Genomic DNA, 26,191 nt, shown 5'->3' with positions numbered 1-26,191 from the left:
TTGGTCCCAAAAATCAAGTAAAGAGAATATAGTTGCTTTGGTAACTATTCTGAATTTAGACAAAATGTTATTTTGTCAAAACTGGAGAATTATCCAACGTTGACCTGCAAGTTAAACCTTCAGAAGTACGTTGTCCTTTAGTTGTTTTATATATATAAAAAAACTTATAGGTAACTGTAAAAGCCCAACGGTTTTTCACAGATAATCATCTATATTTAACGGTGCTTGCTTCACTTACATAATCGCAAGTATGAAAGAGAGAGAGAGAGAGAGAGAGAGAGAGAGAGAGAGAGAGAGAGAGAGGTTACATGGAACCTAAATTATGGTCGTTCAAATGAGATCTAAAAGGTGAATAAAGAGCTTTTAAAATCGGCTATAATTATTGAGAATTACTCGTATGCTTTTCGTGTTAGGAGTACCATGATAGTGAAGGCTAATGTGTCACAGGTGTTTATGAGTTCCAAATCGACCGTGAAAAGATGCGTCATGAGCCGAGGTATTCATCCTAATCCCATATAAGCTGGATCAGAAGCGATCCATCCACAGAGCCAGTGGATCTCTCAACTGTGGTCTCAGTTGTCAGTCCACGTCGTTTGGAGATCCCCGCAGAAAGATAACTTGGAGATTCACCAACAAGATGTGGTCTGTGGAGCTTCTTAGGATTAGTCCTCTTGGTATGTACGGCTGCATTCGCGGCCTCCGAGCTGTCATTGTATTCCTTCTTGGGTGTTTTAGTGATGAATATTCTGTACGTTTTCTTACTGTTTCCGAATGAGACACGAGATAATTGGTCATTAGGTGAAGTATAGAGAAAAAACTGATGTGAATCTATAACTGTCATTTATGTATGATTCATGTGTTTAACTAGTCACAGTAAGTGATTGATTTATTGCTTGAATAACGCCCCCCTCATATGTGATACGTTTCCAAAATGAAACATATTTTGTCTCCCCATGTTATATTTAATTCTAAATTTAGTCTATACATTCTGTTATCTATTAATAAAACAAATTGAGTTTATTGGGAACAGATTTTGATTGTTCTCTTATTGCCAAATTATATATATATATATATATATATATATATATATATATAGATAGTATATATATATATGGCATATATATATATATATATAAGAGATATTTTCACTTAAACCATAAGGGTGCTGAGTGTTGTTGTAAAACCTCGTCTTCCTGGAGTTTCCAACATTATATAATGCTTGGATCATAATACTTGCTTGATTTCTGGGGGCTTTTCACCCTCTTCTCTTCTTAATATATTTGAGTTTTAATAAATGACAAAGCACTTGTATCATATCTAGAACTCGTTCATCGTATTTCTTTTCTAGAAAGAAGAAACGAAAATCTGAAGCTTTTAAAACGTTACGGTTTCATTACAGATTTCATCCTAGACAAATGTCTCTTATTTGATGAGAACCTTTCTGAATTATCTTGTGAATTATTAAACATAATATTCTTTTATGAGGTATTTTCGTAATGAAAATGAGCAAAGAACAGGCATGTAAATCCTTATACTTATGAAAATTTCACACGGTGACAAAGAATAGGAACGTTTATCATCATTAAGTAAATAGGCATGAAATAAGTAAAACCTATCATATTACGCGAGTAAGCAAACTTATTTATTATTTAGTATCGTTGTAAGGAAAGTAATTTTTCGTCCATGAACGGCAACAAACTTTCATTTGTTCCTAGTGAATAAAATGCCAGTGGTCATTCCTGCTTATTGGAATATCTACATCTAAATTCTGTAAATACCTCCCTCTTCCGGTGGGCTATAAAAAAAAATACACTCAAACATTTCCGTAAATAACGGTTGATCAGAGTATTATAAATAAGTACATTATGATATTTGTGGTTAACATTCACATTAGCTTAAGACTTAAGAATTATTTTGAGTAGTTTATGATGCGGGAGTATTTTGATTAATCAAAGTGCAAGGATATTGCAGTCAAATTCATGAGAGAAGGAATACCTATTGAAAACGTAGGAGAGAAAAATGGTCATCCTGGAATAAAAAAAAAAAAAAACACCCTTAAGTAGTTCTGAATGCAAGTGTTCAGAAATGAACAAGTGTTATACAAATATTATATGTTCGGTCAATCAAGAACATATGACAATCACTGGGTACTTGAGTTGCTTCCTTCATTACAAGATGTACGAACACCAGAATCCAACTCCTTTTGTGGATAATAGATATAAGAATGATTCTCATCAGTCCATAGAATTAAGCGTACTTCCATTTGGTACTTATGAAAAACTAATGATAGTGACTAGTTTACGCGTTTTCTCTCAAAACAACATAAAATGTAAGCTGCATTTGACTCTAATAGCAATAATACAATATTATTCCATGATGTAGGGTAATATGTAAACTAAGATAAAAAGAAATCACCATTATTAATTGTATTAATTTAAGGGAACTTCATGGTATGCGTAATTTAAGACTAATGAGTAAAGTGCGATATTGTGGACGTTACTGATTAAAAAATTGTGAATATTTTGACCTATTTATCGTAACCTAACAGGTACAACGATTTTTTCAGTCATAACTTGGCACTTTCACTTTAAATCATATACTTAAGAATACGTTGACGTTTCTCACATTTCTTAATTTGCATTTGATCGGCAGGGTGTTTGGTGTGTTGGCTCTGCTCCTGCATCGAATGGAAATGGAACGTAAGTATATAAATATGCACAAATATTTAGTTTCCCCGTTTACATTGATAAGATCATATAGAATATTTAATTAAAATGAGTAATATAAGCAATTTCATGGTGAAGGAAAGCCAGAACTAAATGGAACTTAGAGAAGTTTAGCATGGTACCAAGTCTGGCGGAGGGGGAAAGAAATATGAATAGTACGAGGGATAGCGAAAAGTAAGAACTTTTCGTACGTACGTAATGAACAGTCATAAAAGGAGAGGTGGAGAGATGACACTGGAGTATGAGGAATAGTAAAATGAGAGAGAGAGAGAGAGAGAGAGAGAGAGAGAGAGAGAGAGAGAGAGAGAGAGAGAGAGAGAGAGAGAGAGAGAGAGAGAGAGAGAGCATTATTATCTTTTCAATTTTTGCCAATTGTTGTTTCTAATAATAATACGCCCTCTAGTTAGGTTTAAAAATATGTTTTTATTCATCAGAATGAATGTTTTTGAAAAAACAAAAATATAATATTACGAGATGATGCTGTGTAAAAAGAGAACATCAATAAAGATTGTCAAGATATGCAAGGGTAGAATATTAACTTCCCAATAAAGTAATTCAAAGTTGCTTGTGGATTACCATAAGTGAGGAATGGCAATGGAGCGAGAACACCAGTTCACTGTAGAGTGAGATCTTGGTTACGAGGTTTCTTTTGAGGTATAACGACTTTTGCATTGCAGTTTATTTGATCTGTCCCTGACTTTCATTGAAATTGGTTCCATTCCTTTTTCCAGGTGGATCCTTGTACCATCAGGGAGAGGATCGTTTACCATACAACCTAGAAATGAATCATTAATTCAACCCAGATGGACTGTTATGCCCCGAAACTTCGACTCTTTCATAAAGAAATTAGCTAATAAACAAGGTATTGATTGAGACAATTCTAAACTAAAATTTAAAGAAATTTGGGATATGGTATGTGTTTTAACATCACTAAAAATACGGAAAATAATAGAATTTAAAATCACGTGATTTGATAGAATGGTAACTTTTTAAAATATAAGCAATTGGCTGTTGAAAACATGAATTTCATATGACTCGATGCAAACAGAGTGGAAGAATATGCCTCCTTGCAAAAAAAAGTATTCCATACATCTGATGCCATTTATTAATATAAAGTGTTGTGCATGACAAGTAAAACTAGTTTCCTCTAATAAAACACAATATAAAGAAAGTTTATCGGTATTCTTAAGCTATGACTTACCGGCCTTCGGTAATCTGTTAAACTAAGAAAAGCTGTCACTAGCAACCACAGATCACTTATATATTCAAGGAAATCCCTAACCTTGAATATGTACTGTAAATGATTTGTTGGCTCATAATCCAGAATTTTCCCACAAGTCATTAAAAAAAAGTCATGGTATAGTAGCACATCTTGTTTTGAGTTTTCCAATTTATTTTTTTTCTTAAATGATTTTTACTTACTTCTCTGACGATAGTGTAATTAACTAATGATTCAACACTAGTTAATATAACATGAAGTATTGATAAACCAGAAATAAAACGCATCGGGAATGCGACTAGGAAATCTGAAATACTATTAGTAACTGTAATTCAGCAATATTGAAGAAATAAGGGAAAGGAAAAACAAATTGTTGATTTAAAAAAATATTCTTATGTCGAAGACTGTAAAAACTACATGGAGTTTTGAATTTCACATTTATCTGTTGCTTTTACTTTAGATCCGACTTCAAATAAATAGAATTCATAGGTTTCAACAATGATCATTTCTGATACTTTGGAAAGAAATTCTATTTATCTTCTGAACAAAGAATAGATTATTTGCAAATAGTATTTAGTATCCAATTCAGCAATAACCCCAATCAGAGATATATGGTAAGCTTCTCGATCTCCATATAACTTTGCGCTTTCTCATAAACAGTCTCTCTTGTAAGGCCTTCCATAATTAGCCGATGAAACCACCATTTTCTTGATGGGAGGAACCAGGATACTATAGAGCTATATATGTTTAGATATAGTTGAGTAGCTTTTGGCTTTGAAGCTTGCCCAATTCATTTGGGTTGTATCCATTTAGATTTATATAATTTTTCATACTCATTTTATAAATAATTATATGTTTTTTATGATAGCTTCATTTAAACATGTTAAAGATTTTATTGTTTTCCGTGAAAAATATGATCATCTATGTGTGGTTCACAGATGCATATTTGCTGTGAGTGTTATTTGTTTGAAAACTATTTACCTGCTTCACTATTATGTGCCGCAATGTATGTTATTCGGCAAGTTAATTATTCTTTTTTACTTTTCTCCCCTAGAAAAAGATGAAGGTGTCGATTGCGGCTCTCATAGTCTGAGTCCTGGCCAGACTGTAACAATAAAGTCGAGGAATTTCCCAGGAAGATATCCTCCAAATGAAAGCTGCAGATGGACCTTCCAGGTTTGTTCTTATTCAATATTTTGTTCTACATTAATTCACTATCAATGATGCAAGACACTGCATCCTTCATTATAACTTTTCCTGAGTAACTATATTTGAGAAGTAAGAGCAAAACCTGGCTAAAAAAGTAAGTTTATCTTATAAGTCACTGCATCTAAGGCCATGCAAAAAATATGACAAAGAAACTATTGCCATGTAATTTTGCAGAGTTATTTACATGTTTAAGAACTGATATGTCAAATATTATGTTCCTCCAAAGTCCATTCCTTTCTAGAGTGGCATTTTATTTTGCAGGGAACCTCCCCAGACTCCAAGCTCACCATTTCATGCAGAGTTTTTAAATTAAAGCCTTGCAGGAAGTCATCGGTGCTAATTACAGGAGGTGGACTCAATAAAAAGTAGGTGGCAAATATTAATATTATAATATCATAATTACAGTGAGGTATTTTCCCTTTATTACCATTATTACGACTTGGCTAGATATGATTTGTTTGCTTGGAATTCTAATTCTTATATGACAGCTCCTGGTAAAAACTATATTCAAAATATAATAACTAATATAGGTGAGTGAGATCTTCTGTACTTCTTAACAAAGATGCTCGTGACTTTTTTTTTATCTTAATTTTAAATATTGCTCCTTACAGAACCCATAAGTTGAAATTTTGATAGGTTATAAGATAACAGGATTACGCATCAGTCTGAAATCCAAGGGAAGATTAATGCAGATGAAGCTTATCTTGCATCTTGCTTGAAGTATTTCTTACATCGTCATTACCTTCTAAGCCAGGAAATTCTTTGTTTTTGATAAACTTCCATTGTTACACAATTACTACAACACGTAAAACAATAACTAGTCGTTTGAGAAAAAAAATATAACAATTAAGCATTTAACTGCAAATGCTTAATGCTCAAGTAAGAAAAGCTAACAAAAGCATAATTTTGCTATTGGTTCTACCTCCAAAATTCGGCTACCTTATCCTTTCATTAAAAGGACTGAAATTGGTAGAATATATTTACCTCACGAGCTTAACTATTTCAGTTTTTTTTTTAAGAGAACACATAATACAAATAGCTAAACTCAATTTTGTCTTGAAATTTATCAACATCTCCAACGGCGATTGACACAGACGGACGCAGAAAAAGTTATTTGCTTTATTTTCCACAAATTCCCTCTCACCTCCAGCCTTGCGTCTCAGTTCTTATCGAAGTAGGTCTGGGTCTTCCAGTTCTCCTGGTGCTGACAGCAACCCAGCTGACACTGTATCTACTTTCCCTGCGGTTGCACAAAGGACATGCCAAAACCCATCTTCACGTCCCCTTGACCATTATATTATGTACATAAAGTACTTCGTAACTTGCCTATATGGTAATTTTTCTCTCTTTAGCCTGTCATATGACTCGTGATTTTTCTTTTAAAGATATATTCTCCCACCGATAAAATCTTTCGGAGATATACTTTCATCATCGTACCATGATTCATGTCTGGATCGTAATACAAATCTGATTGGAAACCATTGTTCACAAATATCTGAAAGAATCATCCCTCGTCATTTAGTTTATTTCATCCCTTTATAAAGCCTTTGGCCTCATTCTGCTTGTTTTCATGTATTTTTCTGGATTTATGTTTAGATGTTTACCTAATGAACACAGCATTATCTGCATAATTCATAAGTGTCATATTTTTATCGTTAGAGCAGTGAATACCTCTTCCATCTTCAGACTGCTTTTTTTCATTATAAAATCTATGAGAATGTCCAGTAGGAAAGGGGAAATGCCACTCATATATGGTAGCCATTATTTACTGAAAATTTCTTAACAAGACCACGTTACGTATCATATTTAAATATTTTAATCTCTGTTACATATTTAATGAAAATGCTTTATAGTACCAATACCTCTTTCTTGGCTCCTAATATTTCGGATGTCAGTTTATTGGAGAAAAGCATACTTAATTGCAAGAGTATTTGCAGCAAAAAATAGTAAACTCGTTTGTATATTCTTTCAGGCTTTCCTTGACCATCACATCCTTCAATCCTTTTTTGTTCTTATCAGGTCTTCGCATTCATATCACCTAAAGATATTCTCATATGTCTTTGCTGTTTCATCTTTAGCATTCTGCAGTGCTATTCAAAATGCATTTTTATTTTTTTCCGAGATTTCTTTCATTAGTGCATAAAACAACATGATACTCAACTTGTAAACGTTCACTTTCATCTTGCTTATTCGTTTCCAGTTACAAAGTGCTTTTCCAGCATTTGGCCTTAAGATTATGAATACGCGCTTTTTTTTTTTTTACCAATTTCGTCTGCTATTATTGTATCAATATACACATTACCCATATCCAGTCTCTCTTTTCCAGTGATTCACCAACCTCCATGATGCTCGTCCATATTTCTTTAATTTATTGTCTACTGGTATTATTTTATTATTTTGCTTCAGAGTACTTTCCTTCCAGTTTCTTATTTCAGTTTTCCTTAGTGTTTAAAAGTTGAGAGATTTTTATCACCACCATATGCTTAAGAACTAAGGGCATCTATGAATTGTACCTTTCCATTAACTTGGCAGATTTCATGATGGATCCATTGTTTAAAGCCACGATCCGTTTCATGAATTTTCTTTATGATCTAGGTTTGTAATTCATATGTTCCCTACTCGTATATCTATCATATTTTAGCGAATATTTATCAGGCACGTGTTCTTTTTTTCACAGAATGAACTCCAATTATTGAGGTTTTCATCATTTACACTTTCGTTCCTCTTTGCTAACTATCTGTGACTTATGTAGCTCTGTTTGTTTATGCACATGTTTATTACTTATAGTACGACTGGAGTAATAGAATGATGACTTCATCTTACACAGACAAAAATAATACTGCCCTTCACTTATTTGACATGTCAAAGTGTAAAATCGTATGGTTAATGCCACTACCGCAGCTCAGGTTAATTTTTGTGATTCGCAGTTGCTGAGGTTATTTGCATGGTCTTCACTACAGCGTTCGCAAAAGTATCATTAAGTAATTCTATTTACATTCATTACTTTTGTGAGCAATGAAAAATTCTTTCCCAAGTCCAACGACGTAAAATAACATTTTGGAGTGATGACGGATATACAACATTGGTGTTAGGAAACAAGTAAGATGGTAAAAGAAATGGAAAATGTGTATAGTGATAGTTGAAAGAGTCTGCCGGTGAAGTCAGTTTCGTCTACAAGAAATAAGAGTTTGTATTATTATTACATAAACAAATGGCAAATACTTTCTCTAATGGAGGAAATACGTTTTTGGTAATAAAGAACGAAATTGCTCTAACTTTTAATACAGTCAGGATACACTAAGACACTAACAACTCTCATTAAACAGATACTGCAAAAACCAGGAAGAACTCACAGAAACAAGCGACGATAACAACATGGACGTATACTTCAGAACTAGTGGAAGCAGAAGGACGAAGAAGGGTTTCAACTGCAGGGTTTCTGCTTCAGGTAAATATAAGAAAATGCTTTTGGCTTCCTATTCAAAGATAAACTTTAACCATATGTTCTGCAAAACCCTATCCTCATCTTGTGACTGCCCATGTTGCTAATTGAAGATCATTCTATTAAGAACTGCATCCTTCTTTTCCATTATTAAAGAAAAAAACATTTTCAGATTCTAGAACTCATCTGTTTTCTCTAAGTGTATGCTGCAATTTCTTACATCGAACAACTGGAACTTTTTAATAAATTAAACCGTACAGAAATTCGAGAAAAATTATAAATCAGAGAAATCATTGTTAATATTATTATTACAGTGCAACCCAAAAATGAGTTTTGTTATTCTAGCGTCTGCAGGGTGCAAAAAGGCAGAAGCAGCAATAAAATTTCTGTTACACGAAAGCTAAAGACATTACAAACGATTTTTGATTAACCTCCGAGTTTCACATAACTCCTTTCCCCACAGCTTTCAGATTTACAAACTCTATCTGAAATGCATAAATAACTGTTGATTATGTTTAATATGTCGTTTTTGTGAACCTTTATTTGTGCATGCAAAAGAAAATAGAATAATAAAATTGTTCTAATTAATAGCAAATGCATATGTATAATATGAACACAAATTGAAAATAATTTTCTTCATTTCCAAAGTGCCACCAACTACAGCGGTGCCCACATCCCCCGTAATCTCTTCAACCACAACAACTCAAGCCTCAGACAAAACCTGCCGTGAGTATGAATTTTTAGTTCTTTAAGTTAAAACGAGATGGAAATCTCCCATTATTTTTTATCAATAAAATTTGAAATGTTTGGTGTACATAGGCCAATTAATAGGTAACTTAATTTTCCGTGTAAGTCGAGTTGTAAATCATATTGAGAGGGGACACCAAACTGTCTCTATAAACGGTATATATAATGATGTAAGGAACAATAAATAATGACAGACATATCAGTGTAACTACGTATACTTGAAGCAAGAAATTAAAAATTTTTCATTTAATCCTTTATTCCAAATTGTATTGTTTCTTCCATTACACTTTGTACCAATAGAATCATGTGGCACTGTGAACCGAGTGACGCGAATCGTCGGAGGAATCGAGACAGAGGTCAATGAGTACCCTTGGCAAGTAGCCCTTGTCTATGCTGGATCCAGCAGCGTCTTCTGTGGAGGTTCTCTGCTCAACGACGAACTCATTGTGACGGCAGCGCACTGCATCAAAGCGTAAGAAACTACCATCATTAAAACTTTGGAATATTTATGACAATTCCATTCCTTAAAAAAATGGTCATTGGCCTCTCCAAATATAGTGTACTATATGTTTCAAAAGCATCATTCTCCAAATTAGTTTGAAAGAGTGATACTTCCCCTGATTTTAAACGGGTGCCCCTTACCCTGCTCATGAAACGTTCAACTTTCTTCAGAGCTGTTTGACCCTTATATTGATTTGGTTATATGAGGCACAATTCAATCCAGGTACTTTCAGATAGGAAAGGAAACCTGAAATGAATATTTTACACTGCCATTTTCCCTTTAGTAAAAGTTATATTTCCAATAGCACTATTGCAAAATGAAATTAAGTATAGACATCCTATTGAAGGTCAAAGGATAATTTCAGATTGTGTTGTTTAAAAAAGATTATAAATTTCAGTCTAGATATCAAGACAGGTCTTAAGGTAGCTTAAAATACCTCTTTGTGTACTTTCCAAATCATAAGTGTTTAATTACTTTCCTTAACGCAGCTGTTAGAGAGATAGCACCTTCTTAAGTTTAAAGCCCAACCTCATTCCGTATCTTACTGAGACTATAGAATGATCATAGAAGGCTTTCGGCCGGGTAGTTCTGAAGCTGCAGTACTTTAGTCTGTTTAAAGCGTATTCTATAATGATAATGAGTAATCTGACTTCATTTACAAATAATACCATATTTTAGAATAAAAAGATAAATAATATCAGGCTCATTTGTCATAATATGATGTCTTCATATTGAATGAAAGACGTATTGGAATTATGTGGATTATAGTTGAACTATATTATACATATATATCAGGATTACTCACAATATTTTTAGTTATTGTTAGACTTATTTCTTTTCTATTTTTTTTAGGCATATGTTCCAATACGAAAGAAATCTTTGAAGAGAATTTGTAACAGTCAAATATTCTTTGACTTATAAAATTTTGCAGTTGATTTAGCTAGCTATAATATAACTCTCTCTCTCTCTCTCTCTCTCTCTCTCTCTCTCTCTCTCTCTCTCTCTCTCTCTCTCTCTCTCTCTCTCTCGTCGTAGATTTATTTGGTACAGAAAAGTCATATCGTTGTAGTAAATACCACAAGAAAAATTTTTGCATCGGTCGCTTAGAAGGATCATCGCTATGCCTTCAGTTTTCATGAATGTAATTTATTTCATGAGAAAAAAATTACAAAGGTATGCACATTTGTGTATAAATCTGAAGGCGTAAATATTAATGATATAATAATAAATGATTTTTAGATTTATAGTAGAGCATCATTTCGGCGCTTTGATCCCCACCTTCAGCTGCGGTGATTTTAAAGATTAAGGACGGTAATCATCCGCTTAACAAATCACGACATTATATTAATGTACACACAGAATATAAAAAAAAAAATAAAAATCACGAAGATCTTTCAACCAGTGTTTAGTAGCTAAACTGGCTTTAAGACTTCATATGAGTTAATTTAAATACATTTTAGTTTAACCAGACCACTGAGCTGATTAACAACTTTCCTAGGCCTGGCCCGAGGGGTTAAATTTATTTTACGTGGCTAAGAACCAACTGGTTACCGAGCAGCGGGACCTACAGCTTACTGTGGAATCCGAACCACATTATGACGAGAATGAATTTCTATCACCAGATATTAATTCCTCTAATTCTTCACTGGCCGGTCGGAGAGAATTCATATAAGAATTTATTTTTTATGTATATATCTGAACTTAAATTTGCAAAAGTTCTTTTGAAACCCCAACACTCATGGAAAAATTGAAGGTAGCCCCCTAAGAAAAAAGTTAAATTTAAAACAGATTAACATTGATTTTAAAATCACCAGACATAATTTCTAAGTTGCTTTACTAATGAAGGGTTTAATTCTTTTCTGTAAATTTATATTAATCTATTTCTAAGTTATAGAAAAAAATGCATGTGATGCATGATTGTTTATTCACTCATCAGGATGATAGACTACGAAATAGAGACAGAGGTTCTCCTGGGCGCTCACGACTTGGATAATCCAACAGCAATTCAGCAGAGGATTGGCGTCGCTTACAGCGGCTATCACTCCCTCTATGACGATTACACAATGGATCACGACATTGGGATTATTTTGCTCTCGTCCCCTGCAACTCTTAGCGATCGCGTGAAGCCCGTTTGCTTTCCAGATGCCTCCAAAGACTACAGTGGTTACCAGGCTATAACCTCAGGCTGGGGAACACTTAGTGAAGGTACTGAAACTCCTCTTATACTTTCTAACGTATATATATCGTTGAGGATCTCCTACCTTCTTTCTTCCTTTTGTCTTTTCTCCTCTTCCAACCTTCGCTATTTTTTTTTCGTTTTTCTAAAACTTTAACCTCTCCTTTCAATCCTAATCTTCCTCCTTTCCCATTCCAGCTTTTTCCTCCCCTTTTCTTCTCTCCAATTTCGGTTTTCAGCAGCATTTATTCCGCAGCCATCTTTCTTCCCTCGTTTTATTCTTTTTCTCTCTTCTCGTCGCTATCCTCTATTATTTCTCGTATACTTTCCTTGGATACTTTCCAGTTTAACTTCTCTCTTTCATTATAGTCCTTCTTTCCTTTCCTCATTGATTTTTTCCATTTTTTTACGCATATTTTATGAGATTTTGTCTTGTGTCTAAATTATTTTCATTTCGATCTCTCAGAATAACAAAGAAGCAATAGTAACTTTTTTTAAGCTCTCAGATTATTCTCAGTTTATATAAAAATGTAAATATTTCGGTATCCCGGCTTTGAAAAAGAAATTAAATGATTGAATGTGATTTTTGGTACACTAAACCGAACTCTAAATCAAGTCACTGCCAGTCTTTTAAGTCTTTTAAGACTAATTCTAAAGGAGTTGTGATTTACAAAGGCGAAGAACTTCTTCGTGAATGTTTGATAATAGGAAGCTTGACGTTATGAATAAAAAACTCTCTCTCTCTCTCTCTCTCTCTCTCTCTCTCTCTCTCTCTCTCTCTCTCTCTCTCTCTCTCGTTTTAGGTTTTATGTCTAACGTTTCCTTTGTGCATAACCATCAACTGCATTAGGAGAGAAAGCAAAAATGTAGAAATGATAAAAGAAAAATGGAAAAGTGGAAGGAAGATTTTTGGTCCTCCATATATTGGTAAAAGGAAATCAGGATAAAAAGCTGAAGATTTTGATAACCTTATAATTATTTTAATGTAAAAAGAAATTAGAATAACTATTTTATTTATCAGAATTATATCTTCAATTGGAATGAGAGTAAATTACTTGTAAAACTTTATTTACCTTCAGAAAAGAAAACATTGATACAATTACTATCAAAACCAAATTTACATCTAATGGTGTTATTACACATTCCAATCAGGTGGTTCTCAACCAGTTATCCTTAACGAAGTGGATGTGCCAATAGTAACCAATGCAGCCTGTAATGAAAATTACGATGGTGAGATAACCAGCAACATGATTTGTGCAGGGCACCCTGAGGGGGGCAAGGACGCCTGCCAGGTACGTTTTATCAGTCTTTATTCCTTACTTATTCTTTCTTTATTCTTTGTATTACTAATACAGTCTTCATTTGCAAGACAGTAGGGTACACAACCAAGTACTATAATGTTGTACCTTCTTGACATCTTCTGCACCTGCCTCCCACATCTCCATCACTCTGGTACATAAATACACTTCTTGATTTACTGCCTCTGGTATATTTATCACTTTTATTTTAATCCTTTCACCATGAGCACGAAATTTCCATGAAGAGATTTTGAAACGACGTTCTGTCAATATTTTCAGATTTGGTCTTCACAAGCAGTTTTCCCATACCTTTTACTCAAGCACACTCTAATATGGCTTTATTCATCAGCTCCATAACTTACCTCCTCTCTTGTCCTTCTACCAACTTTTATATTCTAATGATTCACCTTCATCACTTTGAATCAGCTTACATTAATCTTTTAAGTATCTCCTCTTACGAAGTATTAGAAACTTAGAGGCTCAGTCTTCACTATCGTTAATCAACACTGTTTCATCTTTAAATCATTCATTCCATTGTATATTACCACATTTTTCTGAACAAAGCATTTACATCTGATGTCCTCTCCTTGATTTCTTCTATAGTTCTACATGTAATTCTAAAAAAAAAATATGTGTAAGGCAAACTACACCATTTTATTAGACCAACTTTTGCACTAAGGCAACTGCTATACCTCTTTATATTTAATGTACACTTCACTTTCATCATTAGACAAAATAATCACTCCCAACACCCTCCCGAATTTGTTAGGCATTCAATATATGTATGTGTAAAATTCGCCTGGAATTTCTTAAGACACGAAATTATTCAAAATGAGTTCATTTTTACCCATCAAAGATTACTTTGTATGAAATATAATTCAGTTAGTTATCCGCGACATAAATAATTTTGTTGTACTTCTTTTTTTATTTCATATGAGTAATGGAGTGAACACATAATCATTTGAAATCGATTAATAATAGTTAGTTATAGCAAAGAAAAAATATACCTGGCAGTCTCCGGTAAGGCAGAAGGCAATTTTTCTTAAATCATTCACTTATTCTCTGTTTCTCTTAACGGCAGTGTTTATTCATGCAATTCCACCCATACTTGTATCACTAAATCCAGCTATGCTTCAACAGATGGAGATTCTGATTGTCATCTGTTGTCTTCTGACCCTTTTCACCGTATTTTTCTCTTTATTTTTCTTATCTTACTCATTTTTTCTTTTATATGCTTCTACCTATTTTTGCCTTTTCTCCACCTACTCTTCTTTTTCTTTCGTTTTTCATGCGTCTTGGCATCCTCTTTTTTTTTTTCTACCCCTTAAATAGTTTACTGAACTAATTATCCAGTAAATGAAGCTATGTAGAAAAATCAGTTACTTCTGATGAAAAGTCATGGATATTTTCCAGACTAAAATAAAAAAAAACCAGCACACTTAATTGCGTTATCAGAACTTTTTCTGGTAATAGCAAAGTCCTTAAGGTAACATAAAATGGATACAGCATTGAATGATAAATTATCTTATTCAACTAAAGCATGTTTAAAATTATGAATAAAGCCACTTCAATTTAAAAAAATATATATTATATATCTATGGTTACTGAAAAATAAACATTCATAGTTAAAAATACTAGAGGTAAAAAAGTACAGAAAAAGAAAAGCAATCTTATGCGGGGTGAGATAAGCCACCTCAAGGACACAAAGGCTCTAACTGATACTCCATATTAACAATAAGCAACAGGTTCTAAGACAATCCGGTTGACTAAAAAAAATAATCTAAGAGAACTTAATTGGCTGGATGAAAGACGCCATAACAAATACGTGGTGGTTTACGGTTCCTCTGGTCAGTACTGACACCTCACGGTGTTTTCTTAACTGATATGTATTTGTTTATACAAGGAGAATTATATGAAAATAACAACTATTTCCTTCTTTCCAGGGAGATTCTGGAGGACCTCTAGTAGTGGAAGACAATGGCAAATGGGTCTTGGTTGGTGTTACTTCTTGGGGATATGGATGCGCCAGACCCGACTACCCAGGAGTTTATGCCAGAGTTACTGGTAAGGTTCGCTTAAATTTTGTTTGATTTTGTTTACTGATCGCGGAAGAATAAAAAATGTTTATAGTTCGTAATGGAAAGTTATTGTAGATAACAGTTATGTGTTTTGTGTATAAAAACCATTTCATGGACAAGTTACCCAACCATGTAAATTTTTTTGGACAGAGTACATCGATGCCCTAATGGGAGTAATGGAAAGTTATGGATCAAATAATATATGCGACGGTGCGACAACTGCTGCTCCTCCTGCTACAACAACTGCTGCTCCTCCTGCTACAACAACTGCTGCTCCTTCTCCTACCGGAAGCTGCAGTAAGCATAAAGTTTAGTGATAAGAAAAAATAAGATAAGATAGATCGGAGGTAAGGATGTTCTGTCCTTATTTTCTCCTAAAGAAAATTAAATTTGGGGAAAGCTCTTTCATTCATAAAATAATATTAAAAAGATATCAAAATACGAATAACAAGAATAACAGTATTAAGCATAACATATACAGTACTTACCTTGTTTAATAGAAACATACCGAGCATTTATTGTATTCAGTATAAAGTTAAGTAGGCACTTCTTTTCTAGATGATTCACGAATTGTAACTAGAACGACAACCCTTGTCACTGAAGAGTGACTGCATAAAAACAAAGGTACAAGGGAAATAAAAAAAAAAAGGAGTAACGAATGTGAAGTTTTTCTAATATGACTTCTTCACTTATAAAATATGAGAATAAATTTTTATCTTTTCCATATCAGATATGAATATAATTCTCTCTTTTATAAATATATATAAAAAAATTAAATATTGAATCAGATTTCATTATTTTTTTCGAATGCTGAAAAAAAAGGAAAAATTTCTGAATTACTTAATTAAGAGTAATACTAGCAAATAAATATGTCCATATGGTTACGAAGTTACGCCAAATGTACAGATAAATAACAGACAGTAAAATACAAACTTCAATGACGCATCATTTCAATTGCTGCAGAATGTGGTCGACGAAACCCTGTGACCAGGATTGTTGGAGGTCAGCCAACAACAGTGCATGAATATCCTTGGCAAGTTGGTTTAACATCTTACTCACGACCATACTGTGGCGGGTCTGTCATCTCCAACCAGTGGATCCTGACAGCTGCTCATTGTGTTGATGGGTATGTAACTTTGTTTTGGTGCTTCTCTTTCATTTCACCTGTTTTGAAAATTTTACGGATAAGGTATAGAGTAATTTTCCACTTCAGCAAAGCAGTCATTAAAAAAAAATAATTGTTTTGTTTTTAGTTCTGGGATAATATTAAAAATAACTAAAAGTATATATTACCACTATAAACAACTGACTGGCATTTGAGAATCTTCTGTTCCATACAATAAGTAAATTTACATTCCCGTATTTTAAATCTTTGCTTATGCTGAGGTGGTGAACATAGTACATGTGTATTAGATTATCCATTTTTTCTTTATTATAGTTCAACACAAAATACACGAACAAAAAATTTCAATTATTTCCTAATATCATAAGGAACTTTTGTGCAGTTTGACTGTTCAAAAAAAAGATTTTATTATCTTGAAAAAGCCTGTAACTTTATGACATGTATAAAATTGACATTATGATTAATATTGTCCAGAATATGAAACCTATTCATACAGTACAAGCCCACAGGGGCCATTGACTTGAAAATCAAGCTTCCAAAGAATATGGTGTTCATTAGGAAGAAATAAGAGGAGATAAAGGGAAATACACAAAGAAGAGATCCCTGTTATTAAAAATGAAAAAGTAAATAAGTAAATCAATCAATAAATCAAAACGTATTAAAATGCAAGGAGAATAGTATTAAGGAAGTAATGAATTGCATATTCGCTTGAACTGCTGAAGTTCCAAATCACGACATCTTCTGGGAGGCTGTTCCTCAGTCCAACGGTGTAAGAAATAAAGGCCCTCTGGAAATGAGAAGTTCGACAGCGAGGCACATTTACTGCATATTGGTGCTGATGTTCAGCAAGTCTGCTTGCTATCGGCGTGTAAAGGGGATCAGGGATCAGCTGTGAATGTGAAAGATCTCTGTTGAAGTACAACTTATGAAAAAGTGACAAACAAGAGACCATCCATCGATGGTCCTAGTTATTTCTGCTACTACTGGGAAATAGAAACCTACCACCACGAACCACTTTATCTAAAAATAATAGTTTTATGAAAATCATCCATTTCACTATTTCATTAAATTGGCGAGAGTATGTCTTACAATGTAGAGATAATATCTACTAATAAAAAATTTAGTAGCAAAAGTGAAGATTATCCTTAATGATTGCAGTGGCCAAAATTTTATATATTTTCTTAGAGAAGATGTTGACTCAAGATTTGTGATTTAAAAATACTCATATACCTTCCCTTTTGTCGAATAATACCAAAATGAAACCATTTTTATTTTTTGTTCAAAAAGACAGCCTCTTCCCACAATTATTATTATCAACTTCCTCCAACAGAGACAGCCCATCAAGTGTCTACGTACTCATTGGAGAACATAACTATGCGATAACATCAGAAACGACTGCTACAGAAAAGCGTCCTGTGTCACAAGTATGTTGTAAAGTTCCTGGTAATTGTTTTGTTAGTAATTCTGGGAAAAAGGATTATACAAACTGAACAAGCCAGTTGGTGTTAATTCAATTCAGTCGTGTGTGTTTGCTTCCGATCCTAGAATGTAATAATAAGAATTATCTACTAGTGATTTTGTCTTTTATAATGAGTCTATGAACACACTAGGAAGTAAGGACAGGTAGTGATGACTACATTAACTTCCTGATGATATTGTCTGGAATCCTACAGCAGACCTGGTAATGCTTTACGAGAGAATAGTTTTGATCATTCTATCTCTTTCACAGATTATCGTCCATCCACAATACAACTCAGGCACTTATGACAATGACATGGCATTGTTAAAGCTGTCGTCTCCAATTTCGTTCCCATCAGACAACAAGATTGCACCAGTATGCCTTCCTGATCCACAAAATGCATATGATGATGTTGATGCTATAGTCACTGGTTGGGGAACGTTGTCCTCAGGTTTGTTCTTCAATGACTGAAATGCAAACGCAGTTGTTATCCAAGAGTAATTAGCAATAATGAATGATTATAGCCTGAGTGGTTGTTGTCCAATGATAATATTAGCCTACTTAGATTGTATAAAATATGGCACTGAATAAAAGAATGTGCCTCAAGCATTTTTGAATAATACTATAGTAGTGGTCGTTGGATGGTATACATTTCTTCAACTTGAAAAATCTTCATTCATTAAGAGTTCTCACACATTCTTAAAAGTTGAACTAGATTTCCTATCTCCGGGTAACTTGAGGTATAAGTTTCTGTGCTTCGAAGAGTGGGAGTTTCTTAAAGCTGAAATACACTGGCAGGTCGAAGTATCCTTGCTTTTAATATTATGTCATTATTCTTTCTCAAGAGAAGGATTTAGAATCGTACTGCCTCGTATAAATTCAAAACCTACCATGACTTCTAAAATTCATGATCTTGTCAACCCTTACTAAATATTGTGCTCTATAAGAAGATCTATACATTACTCAAAACGGCGACAAACCTTACTTGTCTCGGCTCTGTTTGACTAAATTGTTGTTGTCATCAAACCGTCACTCCACTTCTGTCTCATCCTTTAATGAAATGAGTTTAGAGGCTCATGTCACACCACTTTCCGCTTGGCCTTAACGCACCTAGAGCAACAGCACACTCTAGTACATGGCCAACTTTCTCAAAAACTATCAGTCTTAGTCAGGATTTGTTTTACAAGTTGCAATAGATAGAGACTCTGCCTAATTTTATAATCGACTACAAAAGTATTCCTAAACTGTTAAGCGGTGTTACCTGAACTATTATGTCAGGACATAATTATCCTTTCTTTTTTGGCACTGATTAACTTGTAATATAGTTTTTTGAACAGATAATCTTCAAGTTAATAATGTAGTGATTGTGAGTCCTTTTCTGCAAAGCCAACTAGTCAAAATATCAACTAAACTTTGTGAGACAATTTTTTTTATTTTGCGGTAACCGAATTTGTTTCTAATAATATGCTAATTTATAACATTCAAAACGATAATAGCAAGAATGTTGATATTGAATGCTTGATAACCATCATAAACCTTAACACAAATGGTAAAGAACAAAAGCTACTGTCTCTAATAGCCTGCACTCCATCTCATTTATTTGCACTTGATTGTTTTCATAGTTAATTTAATTAATTTGATCTAAAATTAGTTAATTCATTTTTTATTTTAGTTTATAATCCCAAATGATTGGCAGCTTCTTATTTCGCACCTTTTTTCCCATGATTCCGCCTTTATAAAGACCTACTGTCTATGCATCAGTGCTCTTGGAAGTAATATACATATTTCACTACAAAAGACAGACATTTCTATATAAAAGAATATGAAGTTTTTCTTCGCTAAATTTACGATAATGTAGAAGTTTATAAGTACAGTACATTGCAGGTGGTAGCCAGCCAAATGAATTACACGAAGTGACGGTACCAACAATGACCAACAGCAAGTGCCAGCAGTCATATGGCAGCAGCATCACAAGCAACATGATCTGCGCAGGACTGGATGAGGGAGGAAAAGATTCTTGCCAGGTATGGAGGTTCACGACAGAAGAGATGAAAGTACATATCTTTAGGTTCACGAGCAAAGTTTTCTATTAAGAGTTTTATGAATCAGTGATACCATATATTTCCATTTTACGGATGAAACTTAAGTGGAAAAGAGAGGCTTAAAAACTGTTTAGGAATAATAAAATATTGCGTAGAACAATAAAAGTGGTGTAGCAAAGGTAAGAGTAAGAGGCTGCGACTACAAACTTTGTTGGAGGATGGAAAGACATACATACATCAACATACAAAAGACGAACGAGGTTATGATACATAAAGCTGGAATGCTGATATTATAATGCTTGCGCTAAGAACGATACATTTAACGAATACGAATATATGTACAGAGAATGGGTTATATCTGCTGTGTTTCTTGTACATGTGCGCTTGGCGCAGAGATCTCGTTGTGAGGAGATTAGCTGGCCAGGTGAGATGAACGGCGCGTTGGTCCGTATGGGACCTTGCAGGACTCCCCCCTCTTTGTAGAGGCCTACTGTTGTAGTACCAGGTCCAGGGTTGACTCGGGTTGGTCGTCTTCATTGGGTAGTTATGAGCCTCCGCAACTGTTTGTAGATATGAGATGGCCACTCGTCTACTAGGCCAGCCCTTACATTGACCAGGAATTTCTTGGCTCTTAGGGCGGGTGGAAGCTGAAGGATGACTTCAGATGATCCTTCAGTGATTCGTAGGTGTCAGGGGTTTGCAGTTCTACGAGCCATTCTGCGACTTGCTTGAAAAAGTCGTCTGGCAGGAATTCGAGGATGGCGTCTGTTTTACGTGCCGAGAAGGTGATTTTCTTCGATCAGAAGATTGTCTCCGCCCTGAAGATCCAAGCTTCTGGGTTGTGGGTAGTGAATGGGGGCAGACATGTGGAGGAGGGAGCGACATCTCCGTGGTCACCAATGTAGCGAAGGCATGAGTAAGAGGCTGCATCTACAAACTTACTGATTTATTCAAATGTTTTTGTTGATTGAGCTGGCTTTATGCCAGCACGGGCTCTTGCTCACAGAGCAGCCCATAAGATTTATTCAAACAACAAACAGACAGGTCAATAGCTCTTACGAGCGGAACTGCAGTGCCTGAGACGAGGCGAGTAAAACACAGGTCAGAGAACAACCAATTGTGTTTGTTGGAGTATGGAAAGACATACATAAATCAATATACCAAACTTGAACGAAGTTATGATACATATAGCTGGAATGCTGCCAGTGTAATGCTTGTGCTAAGAATGAAACATTTAACATAACAATAATATGAACACGAATATATGTACAAAGGATGCGTGAAATCCGTTGTGTTTCTTGTACACGTGCGCTTGGCACGCAGAGGACTTGTTGTGCGGAGAATAGCTGGCCAGCTGAGATGAACGGTGTATAGGTCCGTGTGGGACCTTACAGGACTCCCCCCTTGTAGAGGCTTGCGGTTGTAGCACCAGGTCCAGGGTCGACTGAGGCTGGCTGTCTGCTGTGGGTAGTGTTATGAGCCGCCGTAACTATTGGTAAAAATGTGATGGCAGCTCGTCTACTATGGCTGCCCCTACGTTGTTCAGGAATATCTTGGCTCTTAGGGCGGGTGGCATGCTGAAGGATGACTTCAGCTGATCCCTCAGTGATTCGTAGGTGAAGGGTTTTTAGTTCTGCGAGCCATTCTGCGACTTGCTCTAAAACGTCGTCTGGCAGGAATTCGAGGACGGCGTCTGCTTTGTGCGCTGAGGAGGTGATTTTCTTCGATCGGAAGATTGTCTCCGCCCTGAGGGATCAAGCTTCAGGGTTGTGGGGCGTGAATAGGGGCAGACATATGGAGGAGGCGGCGACGGTGTCGTTGGAGAGGCTGTCATTGTTTGGGCGGGCTGGGTTGGACATCTCCGTGGTCACCAATGTAGCGAAGGCATGAGTAAGAGGCTATGCCTACAAACTTACTGGTTTATTCAAATGTTGTTGTTCATTGAGCTGGCTTTATGCCAGCGCGGGCTTTTGCTCATAGAATAGCCCGTAAGATTTATTCAAACAACAAACAGACAGGTCAATAGCTCTTGCAGCGGAAATGTAGTGCCTGACAAGAGGCGAACAGAACAGAGGACAGAGTACAACCAACTGTGTTTGTTGGAGGGTGGAAAGACATTCATAAATCAACATACAATACATGAACGAAGCTATCATACATATAGTTGGAATGCTGACATTTAATGCTTGCGCTAAGAATGATACATTTTTAACATAATAATGATATGAACACGAATATATGAACAAAGGATGCGGAACATCTGCTGTGTTTCTTGTACACATTCCTTTGGTGGACAGAGATCTCGTTGTGAGGAGATTAGTGGCCAGGTGAGATGAACCGTGTGTGGGTATCTACATGGTAGGAAATTGTTTTTTCTTATTCTATCAAAAGACAAGGCCAATGTAAATAACCCAGATATGAAAACCCCAGGTTTCTGAATTAAAAGTTATTTTGTTAAATTCTCATATGAGGATAAGATGAATGAATAGCCAATAAAACATAATAAAAGAATATTTATGAAAAATTAGAGAAAAGTTTAGGACAGGCAGAGGGAAAGATGGAAAGGATATATAATAAAAGACGACAAAGTTTGACTTGACAGTCTTCAAATAAACGAAATAAATACTAGAGGAGCTGAAAGAAACCCTGAATGAAAGAAGACGGAAAAATTTATTAGGAATAAATTTCTTCTTTTCGTATAAGCCCGCAGAGGAGTACAGGGAAGCCGATGATTTGGAGAGAGAGAGAGAGAGAGAGAGAGAGAGAGAGAGAGAGAATCCTTAAACGTTTCGGTCCTTAGGTAAAATGGCCTACCAGTTGAGTAAATGAAATTTTCGTTTAGTCAGAAATTGTCCATGATACACGATTTAAGAACAGAGTTTTTTTTTGTGTTTTTTTTTTTTCCAAATAATGCATATGATTTTAATTTTCTCAGGGTGACTCAGGCGGTCCAATGGTGACTGCAGGCAACGCAGCTCAGACGTTCATGGTCCAGATAGGAGTGGTCTCTTGGGGTTACGGTTGCGCATATGCTGGATATCCTGGAGTCTACGCACGTGTCAATAGTAAGTAGAATATTTTAAGAATATTAAAAGAATATTTTGTACACCAGATCAACCTGGTATTTTCTGATACTAAATACTTCACTGAAAGAGTGACACTGAATAAAGACAAATAGTAGCGGATATTTGAGAACCACTTAGGTACAATTGCAATGTCCATAAAATTTCTTGCCTGATGATAGGTAAGTAAAACATTTAGAAGAATTTCAAAAGCATCCTTACAGACGTTCGAAGAGACTAAGCATTTCAAAACCGATCGGATAGCTGATCTTTAATATTAAAGAGAAATGTTAGAATATGTTGACTGCTTTCTGGAATTCCACTTATGGAGATAAATAAGTAAGATTAATGCAGATCAAGCTACATCGCTAGAATATTTATTCGTTAAGAAATTAAAGCATTAACAAAGAACTACTTTTTTTTACAATGCTGCTCAGATTTGTAGATATCTTCTTTCTCTTTTTTTTACAGATTACCTTTCCTGGATATCTTCACAGATAGCAGGCTCTGAAACTTGTCCAAGACCATAAGCAGTATCTATATCTCAAGGAACAAAACATGACGCAACCAATTAAAGGTTTTGTTTCAGGATTACAAGTTTCATTTCTCGGATTTTTTAATCTCGACTCAGAAGTGTATATGTTTTTGCACTTAATCCTAGTATATTAAATCTCTAAGCATTGAAAAGGTGTATTATTTTCCATTTCAACTCCTTTATTTTTGGTTCATTATGCTCCTTTTTATTATTTTCAATTATGCTCCTTTTTTATTTTCAAGTAAATGGTGTGTGTTTATATATATATATATATATATATATATATATATATATATATATATATATATATATATATATATATATATATATATATATATATATATATATATAATATGTACGCTTAAGTTATGTGTATAAATTTAGGCAATTAATGCTAGTAACATGGCTGTGGGTTATTGGGTAAAACTATCTTTTCAAATATATCGTTTAATATTTTCCACGACACAACAGTCAACTATAATTCTTCTATATATTGAAACTTGCACTGAATAAGAATGACCTTGCTCTTTCCAAATGTTTGAGAAAATACGAATTAATTGCACCCTACTTTCAGTCTTCATTCAGCGTTCATCTCTATATGCTAAATGTTTTTATGGCTTCCTCGATGAAAGCCTTAGAGTCAATTCAGAGAGATTTTGGTCTAGTTTATGTAAACCGTCCCTTATTCAAAATGACCTCAGATTGAAAAGGTGGTATAAAACGGATGACCCTATCGGAGTCATAAGTAAATTCAGTCATTAACGGTAATTGCTGCTATTTTTTTTTTTTATTCCTTAATATTATCGTCTTAATACAGCGGAATTCGTGTCCCTTGATACCTATGCGTTCATCCAGTACTCCTAATACCAAAACATTTGGATCCTCGCGTTTATGAGAGAGAGGGAGAGAGAGAGAGAGAGAGAGAGAGAGAGAGAGAGAGAGAGAGAAGGGCTGGTAAGAGTCTTCATTATATTCATTTGCAAAGACTATAATTGTTGTGTAAAAATATTTCGAATTAGAAGCTTTAGATCAGAGATTTTATAATTCAAGAAAATATTTCTTGGTGAATTATTGAATAAGTAGGTTAAGTTAGCAAGTAGTGCAACATGAAATGTGGAGAAAATAATTATGTAGGAAAAATTACCAAGGAACAAATATGAATCACGAAATTTTGTTTTATCAATGCCTCTCGATGCTGCTTCTTTATGCCATCCTTATGCTTATAGCTATTTTGAAATCTGTTTGTTTTCCCTCCCTCTCACTACTTAGTGAACAGACAATGATGGGCCAAAGTACTCACAAAGGTACTCAGCAAGAAAGAGGCGCTAAAATGAGTGATATGAGTGGTAGGTAATAAAAACAAAAACAAAAGTAACAAATGCTAGTGAAGAGACTTTTCCATATTTGAAATTGATGCCCGATGACGTCGAAGGCCAGCACTCATATATGAAATATGATTACCTGCTAGTCGTGCTACCCTCATATGCTTTAATCATTACATTCAAAAGTTGTCCATTAAACAAAGGTCGACGTAAGGGATTACCTAATAGCGTCATCAGTTCGAAAGATTATGGTGAGGAAGAAAGGGATAAGACTAAAAACGAGGAAGGCCTGAGGGTAACCAGAAAAAAATGAGAAACGAAAATAGCAAGGTATGAAAGGAATAACAAAAAAAGCGTGCACGAGAATACCTTAGTGTCAAAGATATAGAAGGAGAAAGTAGGAGTGAGTTTTTACCCTTTGATTTCGGTTGTAACGTATACGACGCATTTAATAAACTGGCCCGGAACACTGTTGTGTCGTATACGAGCACCGGTAATTTCCTTTTATGTGAAGGACTGATGATTGAAATACTGGCCTCTTTTTCTTGATATGGTAACAGTCTGTCAGTTGCCATACGGTGTTTCCCTAAAATTCATTAGTCTTCATCAAGATGTCACAGGAGGAGGGGTCAAGGGTACGACATCCTCGAGTTGACCGCCGGCAGATCGAGAGAAGAGCTCTCGACGAGGATAACTATTTTATAGACCTTCTCGACTAATTTTCTGGATATGAAAATGAATCGGATTTAGAAGGAAATGAAATGAATAATTATGGTCCTGGTACAAGAGACAGTGATGAAATATCAACCGACAGTGAAAATGACGAAAATCTGCCACCTACAAATGAAAGCCAAGGTGTCAAAAGAAGGCGGAGACAGCGAAGTGACCCAGGTGATGAGTGGGAGTGGGCTGCCAGCAATTTCCAGCCCAGAGATTTCATATTTGACAGCAGTGGCAGTGGCATTGCGTCGAAATGTAATGTGAATGAAAATTCAAAGGAAGTAGACTATTTTTTTGAATTTTTCGACAACGAATTTATGGGGCTGATTGCTGAAGAGACAAACCGTTATCAGAGATTCCTTGTTGATACGCTAGGAGATGCAGTGCCAAAGTATTTGCGAAAATTTGCTCAGGTTACTGTGGAGGAAATGATACGGTTCCTTTGTGTGATTATGATCATGTCGCATATAAGTAAACATCGCATCGTAGATTACTGGACTACGCTTGAGACATTCGAGACAAAAGGAGTGA

General features: G+C 34.9%; 1 protein-coding gene across 1 annotated transcript; it reads left to right on the top strand.

The window, feature by feature from the left end:
* The first annotated feature begins 660 nt into the window (after positions 1–660).
* LOC136828572 (transmembrane protease serine 9-like) lies at positions 661–23,770 on the top strand. The gene is made up of 18 exons (XM_067086580.1): positions 661–674; positions 2,653–2,699; positions 3,458–3,588; positions 5,000–5,121; positions 5,416–5,519; positions 8,481–8,602; positions 9,245–9,322; positions 9,644–9,815; positions 11,782–12,050; positions 13,174–13,313; positions 15,263–15,383; positions 15,548–15,694; positions 16,361–16,523; positions 17,851–17,944; positions 18,250–18,430; positions 19,864–20,003; positions 22,957–23,086; positions 23,555–23,770. Exons 3-18 carry the CDS (start codon positions 3,540–3,542, stop codon positions 23,611–23,613), a joined length of 2,091 nt encoding a protein of 696 aa, XP_066942681.1. The 5' UTR covers positions 661–674; positions 2,653–2,699; positions 3,458–3,539; the 3' UTR covers positions 23,614–23,770.
* Positions 23,771–26,191: the final 2,421 nt, after the last annotated feature.

Source organism: Macrobrachium rosenbergii, chromosome 43 (assembly GCF_040412425.1).
Source record: "Macrobrachium rosenbergii isolate ZJJX-2024 chromosome 43, ASM4041242v1, whole genome shotgun sequence".
NCBI classification, from domain to species: Eukaryota; Metazoa; Arthropoda; class Malacostraca; order Decapoda; family Palaemonidae; genus Macrobrachium; species Macrobrachium rosenbergii.
Note: the sequence above shows the minus strand (reverse complement) of the source record. Positions and strands in the feature narration are given on the sequence as shown.

What these genes read in the sequence shown, in the direction of transcription:
- LOC136828572 (XM_067086580.1), top strand. Translation starts at nt 3,540, where the DNA reads ATGCCCCGAAACTTCGACTCTTTCATAAAGAAATTAGCTAATAAACAA. An exon ending in CTGGGGAACACTTAGTGAAG is followed by an intron (nt 12,051 to 13,173) that starts GTACTGAAACTC and finishes CATTCCAATCAG; the next exon opens with GTGGTTCTCAACCAGTTATC. An exon ending in TTCTCCTACCGGAAGCTGCA is followed by an intron (nt 15,695 to 16,360) that starts GTAAGCATAAAG and finishes CAATTGCTGCAG; the next exon opens with AATGTGGTCGACGAAACCCT.